The sequence below is a fragment of the Aulonocara stuartgranti genome (genome assembly GCF_965226115.1).
Source record: "Aulonocara stuartgranti genome assembly, chromosome: 2".
Lineage (NCBI taxonomy): Eukaryota > Metazoa > Chordata > Actinopteri > Cichliformes > Cichlidae > Aulonocara > Aulonocara stuartgranti.
The window spans coordinates 6,074,639-6,102,073 of NC_138940.1; the positions used below are offsets into that span (position 1 = coordinate 6,074,639).

General features: G+C 37.2%; 1 protein-coding gene across 1 annotated transcript in view; it reads left to right on the forward strand.

Moving 5' to 3' along the window:
* Nucleotides 1-27,435, forward strand: part of rxfp1 (relaxin family peptide receptor 1) — an 87,686-nt gene that overhangs the window by 51,988 nt on the left and 8,263 nt on the right. The window contains 14 exon segments of the mRNA XM_082506114.1: nucleotides 11,192-11,233; nucleotides 11,236-11,274; nucleotides 15,658-15,763; nucleotides 17,686-17,757; nucleotides 18,472-18,543; nucleotides 18,845-18,916; nucleotides 19,070-19,141; nucleotides 19,303-19,371; nucleotides 19,498-19,569; nucleotides 19,799-19,870; nucleotides 21,600-21,671; nucleotides 22,705-22,776; nucleotides 23,403-23,474; nucleotides 25,816-26,045. Coding sequence (XP_082362240.1) covers nucleotides 11,192-11,233; nucleotides 11,236-11,274; nucleotides 15,658-15,763; nucleotides 17,686-17,757; nucleotides 18,472-18,543; nucleotides 18,845-18,916; nucleotides 19,070-19,141; nucleotides 19,303-19,371; nucleotides 19,498-19,569; nucleotides 19,799-19,870; nucleotides 21,600-21,671; nucleotides 22,705-22,776; nucleotides 23,403-23,474; nucleotides 25,816-26,045 — 1,134 coding nt within the window.

Below are 27,435 nucleotides of genomic sequence, written 5' to 3' on the forward strand. Positions count from 1 at the left end.
GCTGGGCTTTATCCCATGCAGGTTAGGCTAAGTCTAAATGAGCCACATGTGTTCTCCTGTGGGTCCATCCCCCATGGGAGAAACATGGTTACATTTTGCATTGGGTCACAATCAAAGGCAGACGTCCCAGAACAAAATTTTTAAATTGTATTGTACTATCAGGTCTTCTGTCATATTGTATGTTTTGGACAAGGTGACAGCTTTTGACCACCTGTTAGCAGGAAAGGAAGCTGTCAACCAGATGTGCCAAAGCATGTAGTTCAGGTGTGTGAAGCCCTAGTTTTGCAGGTCTTCAACTCTTACCTCTAACACAGCCTCAACAACATTATGACGGATGCTGCTAACATTGAATATAAGTGGACCATGTTACTATGTCTATGTCGTCTATGCTCTCGTGTCAGGCGCTTCAGTAGATTCGTGCTATTAACAACGGCCGATAGTTTTTTCTCCCCAGGACATAGCTTACATATTACTGTAATGTTCTTGTCTGCTTGTTTCAGAAAAGTAGAGACGGGAATATGTCCATTTCTCGCTTCAGCCGAGTCCGACATCTTCCGCTTTAGAATACGACTATGCAGCAAACTGGCGCGAAATGACATGCACCTGCACTACAGCGATGTTAAAGTGGCAGAGTTTACTTCTACGTTTAGAAGACAAATTATTGAAATTAAATAATGATATTCAGCGAGTTTAATTATTTGATAATGTAACGCAAGTACATTGTAAGTAACTGTAATTAAAATACCTAAAAATGAACAGTAATCAGTTACTCTACTTTTTCAGTGCAAAAGTAATTTAATTAAAGTAATGTGTTACTTAGTAACACGTTACACCCAACACTGGCTGAGACTATACAGCAATGGAGTAACTAGTTGTGCGAACTACACAAAACTGTGGCTTAACTCTTTCCCCCATAAAGATGACATTTGATGACCTCCTCTGCACCTTTAACACTAAGTTTTGACACTTATTATATATAATGATAACTCCTCAGGCTTGGCAGGACCCTTGCGTGCCTCCTCCTCCAACTCCGGCTGGTGACGTATATGAGCCGGTGGTGGGCCTGTCGGTTGTTCAGCGGCCCTCCTCTTGGGAGGAGGAACGGGTGCAGGCCCCGGGCACCAGCTGCTCCTGCCCGAGGAGTGGGGATGGGTGCGAAGGCAGGCTGCGTCCTGGCTGGTCTCACCCTGGAGGTTGGCACAGGTGCCGTGCAGTCAAGGGTCGCGGATGGGGGTGGCGATTGTGTCACCGGGAACCGATCTGAGCTGCCAGCCTCTCGATCATCTGCCTGCGGCACTCAATCTGGTCCTGCAGTCCACCATTTGGGCCAGCTCCTTCCCTGTCTGGCCCAGTCCTGGGTCTGCCGTGCTCCTGTCCCACGGCAGACCCATCCACACATTCATGCTTTTCAGCATCTTGTTTTTATTTACCAGTACACACGTGACCATGCTGCACCACATATATCAATATATACACTTAACAATCTTGTGTTTGAACCAAATGGTGGACAACAGAGTTGTTGGGAGATTGCTTCGCTTGTGGGACTGGTAACTGGTACTAGCAGGCCAAGCAGAGTACAGCTCTCACGATGGCTGGATCAAAAACTTGAATGTGGTTTGACCAGGATGCTTCCTGGTCACCTCCTGGTGAAGTATTCTCGACATGTCGGACAAGAACAAGGCCCTGGGGCAGACTCAGGAGAGGGTGGAGAAATAAATTGTTTCTTAGCTGGATTGGGAACATGTTTGTCCAGAAGATGTGGGAGCTCATCAGCTATGAAGAAGAAAGTCTGAGCATATCATCTTAGACAAAAACCAGGATCCAGATAAGGGATGGATGGAGTAACTATTTAGTAGTCCATTTAACTAATTTATCTGTATTTGTCCAGAGTAAATTACTATGTTGATGGAACAGAATACGATATAAACACAAAGAAATACCAAAATAGTCTTACAAAATAAACTTACTCTCAAAGTATAAATATTATTTTGCATAATTTGCATAGCTGTGCAGAATTCACTGTTTTCTACCCCAACAGGGCAGATTAAAGAAATGATGCAATGTTGTAGAAGCTCAAATTATGCTCAGCGACTTGTGGGTTTACATCATGTTGTAAACAGCCCTTTAAAGGATTAAATAGAAACATTCACATTGCCTTTTGTACTGATTTAGCTTTTCTGAGCTTGGAGTGTTCATGGACACTGAACTCTAGTTACAAAACACTTTATAATCTGACTGAGCTAGAATACAAGAGATAAAACACAAGTCAGTGGCTGATAGAGCTAAAGTGGATAGCTTCTCCGAAGGGATAACATCTTTCAACTTGAATAACTCGCTGACCATCTGGGTATTTGGCATCCCTTGGCTTCAAGCTCAAAGCTGCTTTCTATACGTACAATAACTGACAACTTGTAACTGAAATTAACACATGAACAGTCATGTGTGGCCAGGATTTAGGCTGAAGAAAGTCGATTTCGGAGGCTGCCTCAGGCACCCCTTACCAAGCTTAAACTAGAAGACGTCTGCAGTAAATACATGATTATATGCTTTACTGATTTTTTTTAATTATTATTTTTTACAGTACATTGTAATTTTGACTATTTAATTTAATTAATAATCATTGCAAATAAATAAATAAATAACTGACATTTTAAAACTTTAAAATTATGCTTTTTTGTAGGACATTTCTTTGTAAATGTGATAGTGTTTAATGCCTAAATCTGGTCTTTTTGAAAATGCTGCACTACTCTAATTTATTTGTCATAATCCTTTGCCATATTTGAGCTCTTACAGTGCTTGAGGATCCGTCAAGCAGTTTCTAGTTGAACTTTGCTTAATGCAGCATTATAATGAAGACAGAGATAAATGAAGAGCTGATAATGAGAGCAATCAATATGAAAATCAATACTGGTTTGAGTTAGCAGTCTTATCTTGATCAAAAATGAACAAATCGTTAGAGGAAATTGTGCTTCAAAGGCATCTTTGATCATCAGGAAATAGATTCGTCCAATAATAGTCTAAGTTTTACAAAGTTTTACAAAGTCTTACACAAAACAAAAACCAACTCAACAGGTGAGTAAAAATACCAAACAGGTAACAGGATATCACCAATTAAAACCATAAGTCACTTCAGAATCACATGCCAGTTATGGAGTCATGCCATCTGGTTTCACAGTTCTCACCTTATCAAAAATTATTGCCCTTCAAAAGACAGCACAATCTGCACTTGTAACAAATGTCATTATAACTTTGTCCTCTTCAGATTGTGAGACTATGTTATGAGTAGTGCAGTGCTGTCTGCCTTTACCTTTTGTAATTAAAGTGTCTTTCAGCTGTCACAGAAGCCACTGATAGGCTGTGGCATCAATTTTCTGCAGCAGCTGTATAATGTTGAGTGGCGAGCTGCAGCACAAGTGGCAAATTAGCTCATTAATCTAATCTCAAGCCGGAAACTCATATCCACAGCGCCATAGTGCGTGATTATATGCACTGTGGCGCTTTAAATTATCCCTATAGAGCTCTTCGCTCTCAGATGGGGGCTTACTTCCTGAGAGTTACCAGTGGGAGGTAAACTAAAGCTATCAGGCTCGTCTTCTGTGGTGCCAGCTCCTAATTTTGGTTTTGGAGACAAACATACTCTTGACTTTTAAGATTAGGCTTTAAACTATCAGGTGGCTCCTTAATTATGCTGCTATAAGTATACACATGCTTTTTTTGTGTGTTATTCCCCATGTATTTAAATGTCACTACTGCAGAGAAAAAGTAAAATATTTTCAGTCTTTTGAATAGAATATCAGTCTTCGCTCCAAGGCAAGATTAAAATGTCTTTTTTTTGTCCCTTGATTTCTCTCTCACTCTGATCCATAGCAAGAATGACCCAGAAAGTCATTAAGTGATTTCTGCTTGCTGGTAATCCTATTATCAATGTCAAGCAGAGTGGCTTTCTCCTGCATCTGTACAGATAACTTATTATCTGATCATTGTTTGTCCTGAAATTTAAATTCTTTTTTGGCACTTCCTTGAAAGTATAGTATACTGCCATGTTCAGCGACATTTCTCTCAGTGGCTGTGAGTTGGGTTTACACTTGCACCAGAATATTTAATCAGAAGAATTACCGTTTTATCAGCAGATACCATATCTTTATGGTACAGTTGACAGTAGTCACGTTATATTCTTTAAGAGTCTGTATTGAAAACAAACTCTCTGCAGAGTTCCCTTCAGCTTGGAAGCCATTATTCTTTGGAAGTGCATATTAGCATATTTACATCAAGACAAAGAGCATAAACAAAAATATTGCAATCAGAAAATTTGATCAAATTGTTTACATGTTAAAAAGTTTCTGTAGTTTAGTTCATAAATAGTTTCAATGGAACCTTTTTATTCTGTGTGGGCTTTTCACATGCTTTCAAATCCCTCTGTTGTTAAGTGTTCAAAGATGAATAGGTAGCACTTGCAAAAGACTTTGCTCAACTACTTCCCTGAAGTTTTGTGCAACTGCTACCTGTTTATATTTAGAAACCCAAATTGGAGTCATATATTTGTTTATAATCACGGATGAATGTACTAGGAAAGAGCATCTTCTTCACAGACTAAATTAGTGCTCTGAAATTATGTTGACATGTACAATCCATCAAAACTTCGTTGCAGACAATACAGTACATGTCAGTATCATTTGTCTACAGCTGCAGCCTTCAGTAATCCTGCCAGAACCCCAAAAGTGCTCAGGAAGTACTTGAAACGAATGACAAAATACCACAAGACACTGAATTTGCCTCCAGACTTCCCGTATTTCAAGCCAATTTATCCTCATTCTGTCTTTCAAATGGTTTTCAATGTTTGCTTCATGGAACAGCCTAAAACCCAGACATTTTCAAATAATCTATTTTTAAAATGCATTTTAGAGCCCCTCGCATTATGTAGCTCAGGTGCTTCAAAATCTTGATTCCATATAACTTACTGTGACAAATACAGCAGATGGCAAAGTGTAGCAATTAGCAAAAATAATTACCAATAAATAATATGGTAATCTAACTAATTTCTTTTGTGAGAAAATGTCAAAATGCACAGCCAGTAATCACAAGAAATAAAAAACAGATGCGATTAGAAATCTCTAAGAAAAACAAAAGGTCTCATGTTGGGTTTTTTTCTCTGAATCACTCGGTATGTGATTATTACTAAATCCCTTCCAACCCTGGCCAGTAAGTAGACAATCAACCCAATTATTATGAATGTTTTAATAAATTGTTGTTGTTGTTGTTGTTTTAATCATATACCTGACTTGTATCGCATTTAAGTTATATGGGATACATTCAACAGAGAGGGGAGGCTCTTTTACCTGCCATAATTTGTTCTTCTGGTTCACTAATCTCTGCAGTTAAATATTAATACATTTTATGTGGTAAATAAAATACTTTTGCATGCTGATTGAAATTTTTACCACACACACGACAACAAACAGGCATTGTTACATTTGGAACCATAGCATAACCGGCTTAACTGTTGTCTCTAATAGAGACAGGAAGGCAGAGGATGCCATCTAAAATGAGCAGATCATAATCCTCACAGGTTATGTAGACCTGTATAAATGGTGTGCTGCATTTGAAAAGTGTCTGTAAATAATATGCTGTTATCTAGTGTTTTGTGTCACTTTACTCTCGACATCCTTTCCTTTGCTCATTATTTGGATTTTGTAAGTTTTGTATCCAAACACACATGTGCTAAAGCTTCTCAATTAGAGAACTCTTCTTTTATTGTAGCTGCTTTTATTATAGCTCATGGACGAGTCACATCAATTGCTCTTTGTGAAATTTGCACTTCACACAAAAACTGCTGTGAATATGTGTGGACCTCCTACCTGCTTTGAAGTGCTGCTGCCCACTGAATTGTAACATGCTAAACATAAATCTTAATGGCACAGTGTGGAGAGGTTTCACTGCCCCAGTACTGTCTGCTGTTGCTTTGATCTGAAACCTCAGTGAGCTCTTTAGCACTGCTGCCTAATCCTGGTAGGTTTCTTCTGTAAATACTGACTAAGAAGGCAAGCAAGAACATGTTTATCAATTTATTTAATTGTGTAAATATATTTACTCTTGGGAAAATTTGTTTTTTTAGAGGGCTCCCTATTCTTCAAACATGATGGCTCAAGTTCCAAATACTGTCACATTTCAAAGAAACATATCTAATAATCTCTTACTATTGCAGAGCATAGTATAGACCAGGGGTCGGCAACCTGCGGCTCTGGAGCCGCATGCGGCTCTTTAGTCCTTTTAGTGCGGCTCCGCGTGGTTTGGAAAAATAAATTAATTTTTTTAAGTAATTAGCTGAAGTATATTTTATTTATGTTAATTCTTTTTTAACTTGTAGTTCTAAATTGGAAGATTATTGTGATATTGAAATATAAATATAAAATTATATTCTATTAGTTTTTGATCGCTCAAAATAAGTGTCACACTCGCGGAAGCCGGTATACCCGCCGAAACGCCGTGCATTTATCGAAACTTTCAACCCCAGGTAGGGGGTCTTCGGATCCACATTATTTCAGCAGCTATTCTCCACCGTGAACTATGTTAAAAACAAACACCGCTCACGCCTCACAGATGAAAGCTTACAGTCCTGCGTAAAGATGAAAGTCACTTCGTACAGCTCCGAAGTCCCATTGTAAACATATCACGGCAGACCCGACGATGTTTCCATGAACATGCTTTTCAGCATCTCTTTATTGACCACTTTTCACACACGGTTGCTATACGTATACAGCCGGTGTTAAAGCTCACAGCCCGACACACCAACACAACAGCATAGATAGCACAGACGTTAAGGTGGCGAGGTGTGATTGCGGGTGCCGCTCAGGTGCATCCGCATCCCCTGCAGCGGCGTTGCAGACCACGCCCCGCCACACACATTAACCAGGTAAAATACATATTTAGGCAGAATTTGCAAATATCTACTTTCATTTTTTTCAGCAGCATAGTGCTTTTTTTCCAATTATTTTTTTTAAAAGCCAGGTCAGAGACCGAAGCCAAAGGCGATATATCTGTGGTGGCTCACAACAGTTTTTGTTTGCTGGATCATTTTAGTTCAGCTGTGTGTCTTTCCTTTTGTTATATTTCTTTAAGAGTTCAAAATGTGTTAATTACATAAAATAAAATGTAATTTTCTCTGTAGCACTTCCTGGATTTAAGCAGCACGCCTTAGTTGTTCACACAAAGCATAAAGGTAAAAAAACAAACAAACAATATATACAGTGTTATCTTCATTTTAGATGTCAAAAAGTATTTGCGGCTCCCAGTGATTTCTTTTGCATGGAAATCGCGTCCAAATGGCTCTTTGGGTGAAAAAGGTTGCTGACCCCTGGTATAGACTCAAGGTGTAAATCACAAGTTACTGATTTTAGTCAATGCTTTGCAACAACTATGGCTTTGTATACAATCACACAGGTGTCAGTGATATGTTATGAGATTTCATAGAAGATTCATTTGGATAAAACCATTTACTGTATGTCTCAAACACAATATATAACCATTGAACTGTGCGATAAAAGAGGCAGCAAACATTCGGAGAGCACGTTAACAGCCAAATTTAGATCCTCGTGATAACTAGTATTTGTAAGGAACTGTGCCTTTACAAACAATAGGAAAATATTCACCTGTTATTGAATTTCATATGTTATTGAAGTGTCTAAACTAAAGATATTTCACAATATATGCAGTCTTAATGCAGAGAAAAAAAAATTAACAGTCAAATACTGATTGATGTAAAATGCATATTCTTAGCTTGTGAAGATTATTTGATTTAAACAGGAAGGAACTGGATGGATGGGTGGATGTTTTACTATGACCACTAAAACTGAATGTTTACAGGATAACATTTAAAGGGATTTATGTGGGGGTATATCTTCAAGATAGTCTGATACCTTACCACTGTAGTTGTGAAGTTATTCAAATAAAACTTTGTGGTAGTTATTCTGAGCAGAACTTGATAAAGTATTATATTAGGGGGATGGTGGAAGCCCAACCAATCAGACGTAACAGCGGGGCTCGCTGGTGTGTTTATTAAACGGACCCAAAAGCAGACATGGAAGAAAGGAAGTGACAATAAACAAAAAGCGAGCCTTTATTACGGGGGATACAAAACAGAAAAATGGGGCAAAGCGGAAAACTAAAACCTAAACTGGGAAAACTAAAACTAACTATCAAAATGATGACAAAAGACAAGAACATGAAACTGAAGGGAGACATGCGAAAACGTAAATGTGAAATAATCCCAACATGAGCATTAATATGTACCTGAATAGTAGAAAGCAGAACTCTGTGACATAATGAGACTTGACATAAGGACAAACAGACGACCCAATGCTGAACAGAGGAAGACAAGACAGACGACTTAAATACACAGTAATAAGAAGAAACACCTGGGGAGACACAGCTGACACAAATGAACCTGATGCCACAGGGAAAAGTAAAACTAAACACGCTGGACATGGAAAGACCAGACTCTTCAAAATAAGATAGGAAACATGGAGAGACGTGGACATGAAAGCACAGGCAGAACGAAAGTAAAACAGAGGACAAGATAGACTTACACAGAAGACAGGAAAGACACGTAAACAGGAGACATGGACAAACCAAAAACTAGAATAAAACTAATAAATAAATAAAATAAGATTAGCTATGGCAAAAGAAGTAGTGAGCATGAGGTCTCTGTAATTACTAAATTGGTCATTCTTACTTGTGGTCCGAGGGCAGGAAGTGAGGAGGTCAGTCTGCTGGCAGACACACTTCCAGAGTAGGAATAAGAAGTACAGCAGAGAGTGGGTGGACAGATGCAAGTCCAGAAGGTATGGAGTTTCAGGAGCACCGTAAGGCAATTGTAAGCACCTTAGGGCAACTGTTGTGCATTACTGAATTGAAAAAGAAGCCAGGAATTAGGTTGAGAGCTGAAGAATCCACGGGATTAAACTGGAGAGTCTTCTGATGGGTGAGAAGATTGTAGGTCTGGGATTCTAAACAGGATGTGAGAAGCAGGAGTTAGAACAAAGCAGGTTAAGGAAACCAAAGACAAAGAATGGGGCCGAATAGTACAGCCTATTGAGGAATCAGATATTACTGCACAGCCACCTTGTCTGCCCTGAATCCTGACAAATATTTAATAGAGAAAATATGCAGTGGTTGATATCAGTATTTATGGATACTCTGTTTTTTCCTGCTTATCCCTGAATAAGCAGGAAAAAGATGAGGATGGATGGATGTTTTTTTAAGTAGCCAAAAAAGTTGTAAGTTGATTTCAAATGAATTTTTAATAGCTTTCTTTCGTCACAACAGCCTGTGTCAGTTGTACTATGTAGTGGTTGTGGGTTTTGTTTTTGTTTTTTTGGGGGGGGGGTGGGGGGGGTTGCCTCAGCCTGTTGGCTGCTTGTTTGTGCAGTCACATTGCAGTTTTTTTCTGTTTTTTATACTTACAGCTGTGGTTAACTCTCTTCTTAGAGCCATTTCTTTATTTGTACCCATTGACCTCTGGGTCTGTACAATGAAACAACTGAAGGATACTGTTAAGGTTCAAAATTGAGGAGGGAGAGTACAAACCACTCTTGGTCCAGAAGCTCTTTGGTCAAACAATGATTTTAATGAACACACGTGTGGGAAGACACTCTGTACGCAGACAGCCAGTAGTCCTCGACTTAATCAAAGCATGAACAGATATTTTATAGCATCAGGGTTTGATTTACTGACGCCCCTTCATGCGTCACAGATACATTTTATACATAGAGATCAGATCAACACCACAATGACTTTTCACCTAGAAGATCATCTTCTATTTTCATGGCTGGTACTTTCCGTTATCTTAAAGTGAATTGTTCCTCTTTCTGTCGAGACATAACTAATCTCTCCCTCTAAGAATCTAACTAATGTGTGTGTATGTGTTGACCTCACATGCTCTTTGTGTCACCTCTTAACTGTCTGTGTCTCGTCCTCAAATGCTCCTCAAAATAACCTGCACTTAGACTCTGCTTTCGGTTTCAGTTCTGCAAAAGGCACACTCTGCAAACCTGCAACTTCCTGTCAGCCTGCAACTTAGTCTTTCTGAAAGACACACACTGTTTCAACATCTGAATGCAATATAAACTCCAGATTATATTATTAATGCAATGGTACTGATGACAATTATTCAACAATAGCAGTAAAATAATTTCCCTGCTCCACAATACCCAGAAAAAAAAATCTGAACTTGTGAAATCTGAACACCTTCAAGAACATTCAGAAGAAGATAAATAACGCAGGAACAAACATCCTGCTATGTAATATAGACCACTGGTATGGACAAGGATGTGACATGTTCCCAGAATGATACCCTGAAGTGAATTAACTGATTATTGTATGTCAAATAGCACACTAACTATAATTACAAATAGTGCAACCACTTATGTGTATTTATGTGATCTATTCATGACCAAAAGGTAGCTATAAGAAAGTGAGGATGGGTGGAGTTACGTAATTGAGGGATGCTGTAATTCTGTAATTGTATGCCATCTTGTCAATGTATTGGCTTTTCCACCTCTTTAGCAATTTGTGGCTTAAAGGGAAACTGCAAAGGGTTGGCAGAGTTGATGTGATAAAAGCATCACGTTGGCAGAGTATAAAGAAAAAGGTTTAGCTCCAAACCAGCCAAAGGTGCATGCAACTAAAAGGAACACCTAGAAGCACAGTGCTTGTGTTCAAAATAAATATTAATGACATCACAAAGAGGGGAACAAGGAACATAGTAGATAGGAATTGCACCAAAAACAAACAAACAAAAGAAACCCTATACCTTCACAAAAAACAATATGAGATAAACTGTTTTACATTTATTGACCAAAAAAATCACACAGTTACAATAATGTGGTACGAGGAGAACGCTGCAGTATCACTGAATAATCTGGAACAGGTGATTATTATTCTGACTTCCAAAAAACACATATTTCACAAACGTACGCAGTCAAACTGGTGGTTGTATAAGAAGACTGCTCGAAGCATGCTCAAGGCCTTTTATATCTCGTGTAGGCTTTTGTATCTCATAGCATCAATGGTGGGAAAAAATTTTGCCTTTTGTGAATCTGAAATACTTGATTTACCTCAAATTACACGTTTGGTTTTTGAAGGTCAAGAGATGACTCATAACTTTCTGGTGTGTCTGTCATATACTAATTTACAGGAGATAATAATGGATGGCCCCATCTTTTTGACAAGTATTTTGGATGCCGAGTCATAACGCCAGGACCAAGTCCAATGTATGCTGTGAGTACCTCTTCATTTTAAATGTTAGAACTTTGTCCTTAAATCGATTAGCAATACTCACAATGTTTTATAGCAAATAGTTATTAATATATCAGATGTGCTTTCATGACAGTATTTACTTTCTGCTTTCGCTTGAAATTAAAACAGTAGACATTCCCTCATTACCGCATTGCAGGAATATCCTAGATGCGTGTCTTCGTTTGCCACTGAAATATTTACATTATGTTTTGTTACTGTGATAAAATAGTAAAAGAGATGGAGTTCAAGGCAAACATGTTTAATGTTGCAAACTGTACAATAGGGCTGCCACGATTAGTCGACTGGTCACGATTACGTTGACTATTAAAATTGTCAACGACGAATTTAATAGTCGATGCGTCGTTTGAAGCTTTGTAAGATTCCAAAAGACGCAGGAATAAGTAGTAGGATTGAATAGTGTAATAACGGACTGAAACAGAAGATGGCAGCACTGCATGTACAAGGATGCCAGCTGCCGTTAAACCCTGAAGAAGTAGTAGTGTCCAGTATCATAGCTGTGTCCAAATTCAGGAACCGCATCCTCCTGTGCCCGCATTTGTAGGGCGATTACGTTACAGCGACACGGCGAAGACTGTCCAAATTCGAAGACTCCGACAAATGCAACCGACAAATGCTGGGACACATTTTGTGGGATTGACCGATTTACATAGTATGGGCAATAAAATGTGTATACCAGACTTATTTGAGTGTTGGTTTGATATAGCTTTTTTATTCTATTTTGCTGATGTCTTTTCATCTTATTCCGTTTCATACATGTAAAAAAGGAATTTTATGCATCATGACAGCTGCAATTTTAGTCTATTGTTGGTTTTGTCAAAATCTTTCTGTTTAACGATCAATCATGCATGCATGACCAATCTGTTTATGTAATTATTCTTTTAACTTGCCATCCGTACTATAAGTAACAAAGGCTTAAGCATGACAGTCTTAAGAAGATGAAATCAAATTGTCAAGCTTCGATTTTAGTCATCCAGTTTGGATTTTTCTTTTCCCATTATATGCACCTCTTTCAGTTCATGCTTTTTAATCTGCCAGTTGTTTGAAAGCTATCTATTATCCACACTGTGCTCACTGACAAGCAGTGTATTTTCTATTCTACATAGAATAGAAAATAAAGACTAGATGCATAACTTTGTGTCCCCAAAAATGAAGCCTTGCAGGCTAAGTTCCTTTTGAGAATGAGAATCAGTAGGATGATAGCTAACGTGACAGCTAATTAGAGATGCACTACTGCACTGACCGGTGACCGCCAGTCAACCTCCCAGATGACTCCCATATGGGCATGTGTTACGCACGCACAGCAGTGCAGGCAAATAGTCACATATATATTTTTTGTCATAACACATTGATGTCAGGATCTGAAAGCAGAAGGCTCTGCCTCCCATACTACTATTAAACATCCTAGGAACCACAAGTAAGCCTGCTGTCTGAGAGCAAATTACTCTATAGGGGTGATAAAGTACTGTGAGGTCTTTAAGATTACATGGGGCCTGATTGTTTAATATCTTGTATGTGAGGGGAAGGATTTTAAATTTAGTTCTGAATTTAATAGGGAACCAATGTAGAGTAGACAATATGGAAGAAATACCCTTCTCTTTCTAGTCCCTGTTGCCACTCTTGCTCAATCAACTCAAGGCTTTTCAGGGAGTTTTTACAACAACCTGATAATAGTGAATTACAATAATCCAGTCTAAGTAATAAATGCATGAACAACTCTTTCAGCATCCCTCTGAGACAGGATGTTTCCAATTATTGAACAAATGGAATAACAATGTCCTATATATGTATTTAATGTGCAAACTACAGTACTACTATAGCATACAGTACTATGCTATAGTACATAGTCAAAAATTACTCCAAATTTCATCACAGTGTTACAAAAGCCAAGGTAATACCACCCAGAATAAGTATCTGGTTAGAAACCATATTTCTAAGACTTTTAAGGCCGAGTACAACAACTTCAGTTTTCTAAATTTAAAAGCAGGAAATTGGAGGCCTTCCAGGTCTTTATGTTTTTAAGACATTCCTGCAGTTTAACTCATTCATATGTGTCACCTGTTTTCATAGAGAGATAAATGCATAGCTGTAAAAATGTATTCTATGCTAATGATACTGCCAAAGGGAAGCATGTCTAATGTAAACAGAATTGGTCCTAGCACGGAACCCTGTGGAACTCCATAATTAACCTTAGTGCATGAACATGAACAAACTGGAGTCTATTAGATACATATGATTTAAGCCACTACAGTGCAGTACCTATAATACCCACAACATGCTCTGTGATAAAATATTATGGTCAACAGTATCAAACGCTGCACTGAGGTCTAGTAGAACAAGCACAGAGATGAGTCCACTGTCAGCGGTCATAAGAAGATCATTTGTGACTTCACTAATGCAGTTTCTCTACTGATGAGCTCTACTGTTTTACAACTACTCTTTCAAGAATTTTGAGATAAAAGGAAGGTTAGAGAATTGCCTATAATTTTCATGTGTTGGTGTCTGTGGCTTCTATACTTTAAGCAGTCACTGACAGCAAATGATTTTCACTGAAGCATTAAAAAGTATCCTCATGTTTAAAATGTTTGTATGTGCCTTTGTGTATTTAATTTTGAGTGTCTGAAAATAGAGGACTATTTATAAAAATGGCTGTAAACAGTTAGTGCATTTTTTGTAAAACCCCTTTAATTAAAGCTGAACTTTATTTTTCTTTATTATTTAAAATCCACTGCTGCAAAGCTTTAAAAAAATGTGCCCAACAAATTATGTATCTAATTGTAGAATGCAGCACAATAACAAGTCTTTTTTTTCAGCTGCATAATAATTTAACTAACCTCTTTTGAACAATTATTTAGATCAGATTTGCCCCTCTGTTTCCCCATCTGCTTAGTCCAGGGAGCACTGTTTCAGGATTGTGATCAGTGTGACCAAACGGCTTGTGAATATCATCACATAAATCTGATATTTCAACCCAGAACATTGCTTCAAGTGTTAGTAATACACCTAGCAATGAGCTTAACCAGCAATACAATCTGTTGTTGAACTAGCACATAGCTACATTAAAATAATGATAGTGTGGTTCACAATTTTTATCAGTTATTATAATTTCTTCTTGAATAATTTGCAGAGCCATTTGCAAGGTATCATAGGGATATGGGGACCATAATTAGACTAATTGTTTTCAAAGACATTGTCACAATTACTGCAATTATAAAGCAGAAGTAAACAAATTACTCTTGTTGAGTTTTCTTTGAAATTAGCTGTTTACTGATAAAAAAAATAATCAAAATGTTACAGAACAAAACATTATCTGTGTGGAGACTGTATTACCTGAAACAGATATAAACACGCCTGGATGTCATATTTCTCACAGTTTTTCACAGTTAGAGACTTGACACCCTCTGTGAATTTGCATCTCTTAATTTCCTCACTTCCTTTACTTTGTGATTTACGGAGAAGACAAATATGTTTTATATAAATTTTGGCCATACAGTAGCTACTGTGACCTCATCTACTGGTTTATGGATTGATAAACCCATGGATTATCTTAGATTATTTGATGGATAACTTGATAAAATTGTTCCATATTGCACAAACACCATAAAGAAGGTTCAGCGTTCGATGGTTCAAATTAATTAAGGTGCCTCTTAGCTGACTCTTAGGTGCCGGCATCTACATGCAAGTGTTACTCAAAGATGTCAAACCTGCATGCTAATACATCAGCCCATCTGTGGTTATCTCAAAGGGGACAGTTAGCTGTCTAGACCAAAACAATTTGTAGCAGGATGTAAACATGTTTATTTCTGGAGTGGATCTAAACATTGGGTCCCAAATGGCCACTTGAGGAACTGCAACTTAGGCCACTTTTGCTTTGGCTTAATTATTCAGCCCTTAAGGCTGCGACTTCTACAGAATCCATTTCAAAATTTTCTCTCACCATCTCTCTGGTTGAAAATGTGTTTTCTCTCACAGGCAAGCTTTTCATTGACTTCCTTTTATGGCTCATTTGACACATCCTCAAAATATAATTTAAATTCATTGGAGCCGGTAAAGTCTGGTTAGACAATTTTATCTGCTTCATTTAATCACATCTTTCATATTCAAATTGGAATTGGAATTTAATCAAAGGTAATCACAGCTGGCTTATCCTGGGAATATTTAGTAAGTCTTTTATTAATGATTGCCCACCTGTTCATCCCAAAAGTCACTTTTAATAAATTCTGCTTTCATTTTCTTTTTCTCTCCTGCTTAATCCAGCAGGATTGTGTTGTTGTTCTTCAAAACAGCTCCACTATTGACACTTTTGACCATTTGTTTATCCTTCCCCTGTCTCCTCCATTGCTCTAGTGCTTGGTGTGGTTCCTGAGCTCTGCCTGTGCCGGGACCTGGAGCTCGACTGTGACGGGGCTCATCTTCAAGATATCCCAGTGGTGGCAATGAATGTCACTATGATGTGAGTAGAAAATAACCCCTGTTTTTCTTCGATACTTTCAAACTCAAGCAATGTCCAGAAAGACAGTCATCAGCAGCGATTACTGTCACAACTTGCGAGAATTTTTGTAGCAGACATTTGCCACTTCAAACATCACTTGCCACTGTGAATACCTGTCATTGCCACAACTTGAAAGGTAAAAAGTGAAAATTATTGCCTGAGACATGGCACTCAAAGAACTCAAATCTGTTGGACAATTCTCTGAGAGCAAAGATGGTGGTAGAAGTAATCCTTCTCTGGGAAAAAAAAGTCTTTTAAATTTTTTTTCTTTTAATTTATTCTTTACATGAAAGTTAAGTTCAGCAATATACTACTTTAAACAAAATGCATGGATATATTTCAACAAGACCACTCAGTGTTGAGACTTACTGTTAAAAGCTATAAAAGCTAGCCCGTACTCATTTAAAATATGGCTTTTTTATCAGTACAATGTACAACATCCAGAATCAGATCAACTATGCTACCATAAGCCCAACACCTATGTTACAAATTTAGCCTTCAAAATGTGACATTAAGACAACTATAATGTATGTGGAATAAATAATAAAAGGCTCATTAATCACATGTCCTCACAGACTGACTGGATGCGTCGCAAGCACACTCATTTATAGAATTCCCTGTTCAACAGTTGGACCAGCTTCTAAATATATGACACATACAGCACATCTTAAGGTGTGAGTGTATATTCTGAGCATATTAGCAGTAAACATGTTGCAATGATTTACAAATGTCAGAAGGTACAGAAAGTACAAAAATGTTAATAATTTAATACTAGTAATATTTCCATAATGTGGAGGGGCCCTTTTGCCAGATCTCAGCCCAAAAGAGCATCTTTGGGTTGTAGTGATCCTGGAGTTATACATTATGGAAGTGCAATCAATACGTCTTTAGCAGCTGCTAAATGATGATGCTGTCAAAGTCTCTCATAACTAAAATCTCAGAAGAGTATTTCCAGCAATTCCTTGAATCTATTCAATGAAGAAAAAGCAATTTTAAAGGCAAAGTAAGGCCCAACCCTGTTAGTAATCAAGTAATTTTGTAATTTTGTTTAGTTTTGTTTTCATTTCTTTTAATGGATTGTCAGTTCAAATAAATAACACTGACTTTTTGTTCTAATGAATCATCACCTCGCTTCCTTTCATGAGCCCATTATAATTATCTTGCCCACTACAGGGCTATGAAACAATCTAACTAGGAGTCATAATTAACTGCTTGCACAAAGAGCCTCTGGGAGAAGACGGTCTCTACTTGCCAGCTATCCAAGAAAAACAAAGTTAAAGTAAACAAAGTTAGAGAATGGTGCACCAAAGGGGATTGCGTTAATAGTAAGACGTTTTCCCAAATGTGAAAAAACTGACTACTTCTGCTTGATAGAATAGTGCGTGAGAAGATGAGCTTTTAATCATCCTTTAATCCTTTAAAAGGCTTGGAATCAGCAGCTGAATCAGTTGGTCAGTTCAGGGTCTCTTGACCCTGATATGGTCTCTTGGCAGAATTTAAAAGACCACTAAGCTGTAGCTTGTAATGTTTACAGATTAATGTTTCTGGTAACTGGCTTAGTCAGAAAAAGTAAGTTGGACATTATAGGGAGTTTTTGTCTTTTTATATGTATTTTATGTGGATAATCCAGTTAAGATATTAACATATTAAAATATTAAAATCTGTATATCAAAAATCTTCTTTGAGTAAATTAAAATGCCTGCTATGTAATAAATAAATAGAATCAGCGTAGTGATGTTATGTTTCATTTTAAATCGTTTTTAAGATTCACAGCCACAAAATCCCATTAATCATAGTCAGAAGAAACATGCTGTCCAAGTGTCCAAAGGTGAGTGGTGCTTTTGGTTTCAAGCAATAAACATGTAAATGTCCCTGTCTCTCAGGTCCCTACAAAGGAATGGGCTTCAGAAACTTAGAGCGAACATATTCTTTAAGTACCAGAGCCTGCAGAAACTGTGAGTGTTCCATTAATTGTGGATTACATGCTATTTATGTTCTTTTATTGCATTTGTAGTCTTATTGTCTTTCTACAATATTCTTTTCTGTTTTTTATATTGTTTGTTTTTTTCTTTAAAAAATAAAAAAAGCTCCACACACAATAGATCAGGTGCTATAACCCTACCCTATTCATTGAGTAAAGCATCTTCACTCTACCTTGACCTGGCAAATGCAACAAATAAGCATCACATCTATAAAGCTGGTATGTGTAAGCTAAGAGGACTGCTGGGAACGTTGACAGATTTGTTCTGCTTTGCATACAAATTCATTCATTGTCCACTTGTGTTGTTTATCAGCCTCACACAGTCACACTGACAATGGCAACATGAGAATAGGTCTTATCCCTCGCCAGAAACTATTTGGTAGCTTTTGCTGGACTGAAAACTTCCCTGAGATGTGTATAAACAAACATTAGAATGAATTGCCGTGTGTGAAAACACAAGACAAAACACAACTGTCAGCAGGGGTTTGTCGAGCTCGTAGTGTGCAATATAAAGGAGTATTCTTGGAAGAGATTATCATTATTTGATGTGAACGATTTCATTTACGCAAAAGTTGCACTTGAGCAAAGGCATTCGGGCTTTATGGCTTAGTATGTCTGTTTTGTTTTGTTTTTCTGATAGCTATCAAGTAAAAATAAAGAAAATATTTTGTGCTTTATGTATGGATAGATATCTCCAGCACAACAAGATTCAAGATGTGAGTCCTGATGCATTTAGAGGGCTGTATAACCTGACAAGACTGTAAGTTTGTTACATTTTTGCTTTACGTGTAATTTGATAATACACACTCTGAGTTGCATTGGTTTCTTATCTGTTCTTAAAATGCAGAAAAGCATTAGTTCACTTGCAGTAGTTAATTTTGGCAACCTAGCACATCCTGCTTCTTGACATTAACAAGGTATGCTTGTATATGAACATTCACTTTAAGAGGATAGATTATATAAACTGACCAATGATGAACTGCTTTTGGAAGGTCAACACCACTTACAAATTGTTATCAGCATCTGGTGCAGGTAACCTTCCATTGTCTTTCTGTATGTAGATATCTGAGCAACAACAGGATATCGGTTTTAATGCCTTGGGTGTTCAGGGATCTGCACAAACTGGAGTGGTTGTATGTATCCAGCTTTTATAACATATATCACCTTTTATTTCTTCTTCTTGCTTTGTGCTTTTTTTAATTACTTTCAGGTATGCACGTCAGTGAATGCAGTTTTGTATTGTGCAAAACTATATTCTATTTTTGATGTATTTGTTTTTACTCTAGGATTCTTGAAAATAACAACATCCATCAAATATCCCCCACGACCTTTTCAGGACTGAACTCCCTTGTTCTATTGTGAGTCATTATTTTGACTTTTTTGTGCTGCAAAGGCTTTCAGATCATCGAAAGTGGTGCTATTAAGAGTGCTTGGCAGCTACGAGCAAATGAGTGTTCTTTCTTTGAACTTTAAGAGAAAAGCCTTTCACCTTCTTTCATTTTGTCTTGCTGATTGACAGGGTTTTGTTGAACAACTCTTTGACAAAGCTGGATGACATCTGTCGAGAAATGCCCAGATTAAATTGGTTGTAAGTAGAATGTCAAAAAAAAATCTAAACTTCTCCTAACATACAAGTGCCAATTTGCAATCAATCTGTTCTTTGTGAGCAGTTTGGGTGCATTTGTCTGTGTTCATTTGATAATATGTTGTGCAGGGACCTGGAAGGAAATCTCATTGAAGTGATTGGCAATGCCTCATTCAGCTCATGCACCATGCTGACAGTTCTGTAAGTATAAATCTACATAATTTATTACATGGCTGAGGTGCAGTCTTTGCATTTACATTTTTTCTTTTGCTGCAGTTCCTGTTAGAGGATTGCAAATCAACCTTAGTTTCATACAAATTGATGAACTGTACTATCCTAGGTGTGGGATCAATTCTGGCAGTTCATTAAATGGGATTAAGGTAGGAAAAATAGTCATATAATTCTTTCTGTGTCTGTTGCCTGTCTCCAGGGTTCTGCAGCGAAATAGGATCAGCTACGTACATGAACAGGCTTTCTCAGTCCTGCAAAAGCTTGGAGAATTGTAAGTAAAAATATTTTGCACAAACAAACTTCAAAAAACAAAACAAAACTCTCTGGATTGTGCCAAAAAAAAGCTGAATTGAAGCCATGTAAGATGTGGATTTTGAAGATTCATTGTGATTAATGACTCAAGAAGTTCCAAAAGAACAGAAGGAAACGACAGCATTTAAAAACACTATAAATGCTCTGTTCTATTAAAAAAAGCACTGAAATAGCCAGATCTATGCTTTAATCGCTTCCAAAGATTATCCTAGACGTCATTAAAACCGTCTGTAACACCTAAGATACAGCAGCTTCCTGTCTAAGAAGGACAAACATCAAACACTGCTCAGTGCAATAACCGACATCATTTAAGGACGTGTCTAATAAAGTAACATTTAGCTCAAGGGTTTGTAGAAAACCCCTGTGGAAAGGCAGGGTGCACCCGGGACAGGTTATCAGTCTCACAGAGACAAACAACCATTCAAGATAATATTCACTCCTGTAGCCAGTTTACAATCATCAGTTAATTACAATCTACTTGACTAACATCTGTATAGACCACTTCAGGTCTCACTTGTATTCTGATACGTTATGGAATTTGCACAGGTGTCACATGAATAGAACTGAGTGATTTAGAAGGAAATTTGATTGAGATCAGCGGTTATAATTGAGCATTTTATAGTCATGTTGATGATCCATGAACTTCACATTTTTATTGTGTCTGTGCTTTAATTCTAACAAGCAACAGTCAGTGGCTTTAAATGTGGAACTTCTTAATACTTTTTGACAATGGCAATTTGATCTATATAGCACATTCAATTATATGTAAAGTTCAGAAGATATAAACCCAGTGTAGGTTTTATATGACTTAATGCAGTTAAAACAGCAAAATAAAGCCCCCACACCAATGTCAAAATCATGAATAATCAAAATCACTGACTTTTATCTGGTATTGTTATAGTAGCAGTGTGGATAGAAAGAGTTAATCCATGACTGGGAAACCTCCTGTGTACGGTTAACATCAGTTAGTCTTTAATTCTCTTCAAAAACTGTGAGTTCAAACATCCAGTCATCCACCCATTCACACACTGGTGATGGCAAGCTACATTGTAGCCACAGCCACCCGGGGGTGCACTGACAGAGGCGAGGCTGCCGGACACTGGCGCCACCGGGCCCTCTGACCACCACCAGTAGGCAATGGGTCAAGTGTCTTGCCCAAGGACACAACGATCAAGACTGTCAGAGCTGGGGCTCGAACCGGCAACCTTCCAATTACAAGGCAAACTCCCAACTCTTGAGCCACATAAGAAACCACTTGGACATAGACATTTATATTTAATGATGAAGAGGGATAGTAGGTTAAATATATAATGCATTAAAGCCATACAACCACAACATTCACAGTGATGCAGTTGGTAACACTGAATCTTCAAAATAGGGTAACTGTGAATGTATTATATTAATGCAGTCTGGGAAACCTGCTGTGGATGGTCACTAATGAAAAACGTGGCTACAACAACCCACCATAAGCATAGTGTCAGTATTCAAAGGACTTTACATTTTTTGTTATTGCTGTTTTTCAGCTTGCCTGTCATTCTATCCACCCCCTCTCCCTTAACAGAGTTACTGAGGGTGGATCTTCCTTTGAAGATCTGTATGCATCCATCAAATGCCCAGTGTTGTACATCAATATTTATTCATTGTTCTTTATTTTTGGAGAACTGATGTGGATTTGTCTGTGCACACAGGGATCTATCCAGAAACAGACTGGCAGGAATCCCTCCAAATCTCTTTGTCTTACTTGAGGATTTGCTCCAGCTGTGAGTTCTCTTTATACAAATACCCACAGACACATAGTTCTGTATGCGGATACCTTTCCCATAGCCTTCTCTATGGCTATTTATATCTTTGTAGTCATCGAGAATGACAGCAGACTGACAGTTTGTCATTTTGCAAAAACTAGACATAGTTTCATGTTTTCAATGAAAAGTGTGTATACAGACTTTGACTAAACTGTAGTAAATTTTGCTGGGGGTTTTGTACTACCTTTTAATTTTTAGAACTTATGTAATGATGAAAAATTGCAAATTGCAAAGATAATATATGATTGTATCAGTTTTAAATTAATGTTCTGTGAAGGGGTTATGTACGGCTGGTTAGTTTAATATACAATGACAAGTCATAATTTATTGAGCAAGTACATATTATGTAAGCATTAATTTTATGAAGAGTTATTAGAAGCTGAAGCTATGAAACACATGAAAGAGTGAAGTATTTACCTTCTTTTAATTGAAAAATGATAAACTGGTAATAACTAAATTGCTCAAAGAATGCAAAAGACAATTCCCTTATAATAAATTATAAATAGCAAGGATAATATCATTGTGATATTATTGTGTTTAACATTGTTATACAGAATAATTGTAGATTAAATACAGAAAATACTACAAAAATAGTGTCAAACTGTGGTATAGCATCTTCCTAGGGATTATAAATTTTAAGCAGAAGACAGTCAATACACTGATTCCCTAACCACTAATAAATATGCTGGTGGGAGGATAACAAGCTAGAAAATGAACAGAGGAAGGACACACCTTTAAGATGTGAAGCAGGAGGTAATGTGACAGTATGACAGGAAGATAAACATGTGGGAGGCAGCTGACATGCATAAAATGCTTCTAGGCATATTTAAATGTCACTGGTGTTCTATTTGTTTTCATGAAACTGCATCACTGAAGATTGCTGTGCTTTGTTTCCGTCCTCCCATGCATAATGTACAGTGAACTGTAATTTCATTAATCATTTATGTGTGTGTGCTGTTCATTGTTGCTTATTTTCCCCTTTTTTCTGCAGAAATATATCGTACAATCCCATCATGGAGCTGCAAGTTGACCACTTTGATAAGTTACATAAGTTAAAATCATTGTAAGTATTTGATGATGCATCCTTGATAACATTAAAATTAAAAAAAAATCAATGTTTAGCATTAAATAAAACTGAGTTAATCAATAAATTGATATCAAGTAACCACACAAACTCTGTTTACAATCAACCTTTTATGTAAATATACAGGTTTTTTATTCTAATTCATTATTTTTTTACTATATCATATTTATTTTACTTTCATATTGATCTTATCTTATTGATCTTATCTTTCATGTTGGTGCCTGTCCAATTACTTTGGTCAGCTCCAGTTTTTGATTTGATTAGTTTGACTAGTTTGAAGAAGGTTATCATTTTTTAATGTTTTTCCATTTTTGAGAACCTCAGTATATTCTGCATATTGCTGTTTGAGACATTCCGGCAAGTGATTGTCATACTTCTTCTTCATACGCACAAGCTTGAATTCACAAAAGTCAAAATCTAAATAAACAGAAGACTAAAAATGTCTCTTTCTAGTAGAAATGTCCCCCATTTAGGCCTTGAAAGGCCATTTACCAAGAAGAAGATTTGGTGAAAACACGTTTTCACGTTTTTGTGTACAAAACAAATCAGCATACTGTATTGTGTGTGGCATCAAACTAAGACAAAATCATCTTTATATTTGTTAGGAGCATAGAAGGAATAGAAATTGGAAACATTCAGCGAAGGATGTTTGAACCACTCAAATACTTGACTCATATGTAAGTACTCCATTGTGATGGTCTATGTTTAAACAGTAAATCCTTATTGTTCAGTCTGAACTGTCATAGAGACAATGTGTTACTCACACATAGAAATATTATCCTAGTAATGAGCTTTGAGCTGGCCTTATTGAGACTGTCAGACTCCTCTTCCAACCAGGAGATGATTAAGTCAAGCTTAGTGTAATCCTTCTTTTCTGTTGCTAAAACAACTCAAGATACATCCATGTAAGTCCTGAAGAGATGCAACAAGACAGAGAACATGATAAGATGAATGCCTCTTCACCCTTGGATACAGTCACAGAGATTCTTTAACGTTCCCTTTGTAATAGTGCTTCATACAAGTTTTAGTAAGTGTCAGCTGCATTCAAATCTATCTTATTTTGCAGAAGTAAAATGCATTTTAAAGCAGCAGTGCTCAAGCTACTTCATTCATAAATATTTTGATATATGCCAGCACCCTACCTTAGACATGAATGGAATAGCATTTTTATTTCACAAAGCAATTTAAAAAATAAATTTAAAGTTGCATCTCTATTTGAAGAAATTGTTGCACCTATTATTCAGAAAACTCCAGAAGTAAAGCAGTGAACTGTTTTCAAAGGGATTGTTTCTTTATAAGAGTGCATTTCCATAAAACATGTGCATTAACTAAAGGGACTTAAAAAAAAAATAAAAAAACATAGTTAATTTTTGAACATCGTGATTTGATCGCAATTTAATTGTCCTAAAAAGGTCATTCCGCTTTGGTTTTGAAGAGCGAGCACCAGCATGTGTTTGACATTTGAGAAATGTGAAACAAATATTGGCCAATTATTAATTTTGCACTCAATTCATATTTTCCTGGATGAATTCTAATAGCACTGAGGATGCTCTGACTTTCCAAATAGAGACTACTGTCAATACTCTGTAAATTATTGCCATTCCTTTAATACTATAGCAATAAAATAACTGATTAACATATAGTAAGCAAATTAACATTGTAAGGACAGTAGCACGTTCACTTTGACATTTAGCTATGGGCAATGTTGGAAGCTGGAAAATAGTTTGATTTGTTGAAATGTCATTTTTAATTACTGTAAGGACTAGAGCAGGGCAATATGACCAAAAATATTTATCACGATATACGTTTGAAAATTTATAATGATATAACTGACAATATAATTGACAGTAGACAAAATACTTTACAACTCCACAACTTTATTAGTGGAAAAAAAAATCAATGTATTTTCACTTAAACAAGCAGCAGTTTTTTATGTGCATGAAAGTTATATAAAAATTTAACAGTGCAAATGCAAATTCCTTGCTGATATTATGTTGAAGCACAGTACGTATCACTCCGCGAGGCTCCTGCCTACGATAGCCGCAATGCTCCGACAATCCATCAAGCGGTGCGGGTTTCTTAGCTTAGCAAAGTCGTACTAAAACATTTGACAGATTTTCGAGCGCCGTGTAGCACATAAAATCGTTTCGAGGTCAGTAGACACAACCAGAATTCATACATAAGGCACACGGGATTATAAGAGGCTCTGTCGATTTTCAGAAAAATCAAAGGATTGATTTTAAGTGTGCCGTATTTTCCAAAATACGGCCGTCGCTAGCATGCGCTACCAAAAATAGTGCTTTGTTGTGTATCTGATGGACGAAAGCTAAACCAGTTCGACATCACTGAAGTTGCAGCATTTTTAAAAACCAATTCTGGTTCATCTGTTTCATTCAACGATCCGCTTTCGTCCTTCTCATTTTCCGTCGCCAGCATGCTTTTTCCGCCATGTGTGTAGGCACTGCGCATTCGCATTTTACCCATATTCTATCGCGATATTTCATTTTCTTATCTTTGCCCAATATTACACCGGTATTACCGTGAACGGTATGATATGGCCCAGCCCTAGTAAGGACCATAAATGACATGTCAATTTCTATACAGGGGTTGATGGTGGGAGATGGGCAGATAATTCAGCTGAATAAACCCTTTAATTCTTTCTTTGGATAAAATGATTACTGTTAAACTTTTGCAGGTCTCCACCTGGGTAGAAAGACAAAAGACAAAAGCACTCATTTTAATTTAAGTTGGCTTCTTGATTAGGTTTACCACCTTTAGAGTCTCACAGCTTCGGGTGCTATTATTTCCGTATAAAATTGGCAATTCAGATCACCAGAATACCCCTTCTTGCTTTATTCCTCTCTCTTATTTCTGCACCTGCCAGTATGTATAAAAAGAAAAGACATTTACAGTGTGGAATTTTCCTGTTGCCTTGATTGACCCAGAACCTTTTTGGTTCAAATAAACAATCTCCTTTTGTCTGTTGCTTAACCTTACACTTTTTTTGCGTGATTACAGCTACTTCAAGAAATTCCAGTACTGTGGCTATGCTCCTCATGTGCGTAGTTGTAAGCCCAACACTGATGGAATCTCATCCTTTGAGAACCTACTGGCCAATATTGTGCTGAGGGTCTTCGTCTGGGTTGTGTCTGCTACCACCTGCTTCGGCAATATCTTCGTCATCTGCATGCGGTCGTACATTCGCTCAGAGAACAAACTACATGCCATGTGCATCATCTCCCTCTGCTGTAAGTCACGTTACTACATTTAAAGTGGAAAACTCGTATAACTTTTAGGATATAACTTTTACTGGCTACAAAGATTTTATTGTTTGCTGTTGCAGTTTCTAGATTACAACTGACATATTCTTCCAACACTGTGTCCTTCTGATAGCCTTGAATGTCAAAGACAGCACAAAGCATGAAATTAGTTTCCACCGTGCCTATCACCATGTTTCAATAATAAAGGTTTAATATTAAATACACTGGCAATCCTCATGAATACTACTAAATGCAAAAAGCTGGCAGTTGATTAGATAAGATATTCTCATCATCCAAAGAAATAAAAAGTCATTAAGATAAGACATGATTAACATGATATGTAAAAATAGTAAATATATATTCAAACTTAACTCTTGTCATAAAACTGCTTTTATATATGATGCATACTAAGTGGCAAAAAACAGTTTTGACTGAGATACAGCTGAACTACACTTGCCAGTCACTTTGATGGGTTCAGCTATTCAGCTGCTTGTTAACACAAATCAACCAATCAAATTGCAGCAGCTCAAGGCATGTAGACAGGTTGACTCAAATTGACATTCGCTATAACCAAGGTATCTAGACGTGCATTTCTAAGTGCAAAACAAATCACAAATCATTGTTGCTGATCATGCCGACCCGTTTATGATCACAGTTTAGCATTTTCTTTTATCTACTCACAAAAGGATAACAGCCCATGACACACTATGTCACAAAGCTCAAAACATCTCAAACTGGTTTCTTGAACATGACAGTAAGTTCACTTGTTCTCAAATGGCCTCTACAGTGACCTGATCTCAGTCTGTTAGAGCACCTTGGGACTGGAATGGGGAAACCGCATCATGTATGTGCAGCCAACAAATCAGCAGCAAATCTGGTATGATGCTATCATGTTGGTACAGCCTAAACTCTGAAGAATGTTTCCAGCATCATGTTGAGTTTGTGCCACAACAAAGTAAAGCCGTTCTGGAGGCTAAAGAGGATCCAACTTGGTTTAAATTAGATTTAAATCTTTCTTTTTGATAAAGCATATAGTAAGGGCTGGATCAGGTGACATGTAATCTTTAGTTATTATTAATCTTTGGCTTTCTCCCACAGCATGTCTTTGTCCTATCTTCCTCCCCTTACCGGTAACCGGTCGCAACTGATGTCCTGAGCCAGAGCCAGAGCTGTTAGTAAAAAGCTGTTCACGTGTTTTGCGGTTTCAAACACAGTGGAAAAGTAAATCCAGTCTTTTTGTGGAGTGCACTGGTGTGTGAATGTGATATGAGAACTGTTTTCATTAGCAAGTAGATTTTTGGCCAAAGAAAGCCAAAAATGAAGCTTATGATGATGAGAAAAGTAAAGCATTTTAAATATGACTTATTCTTTGCTACTT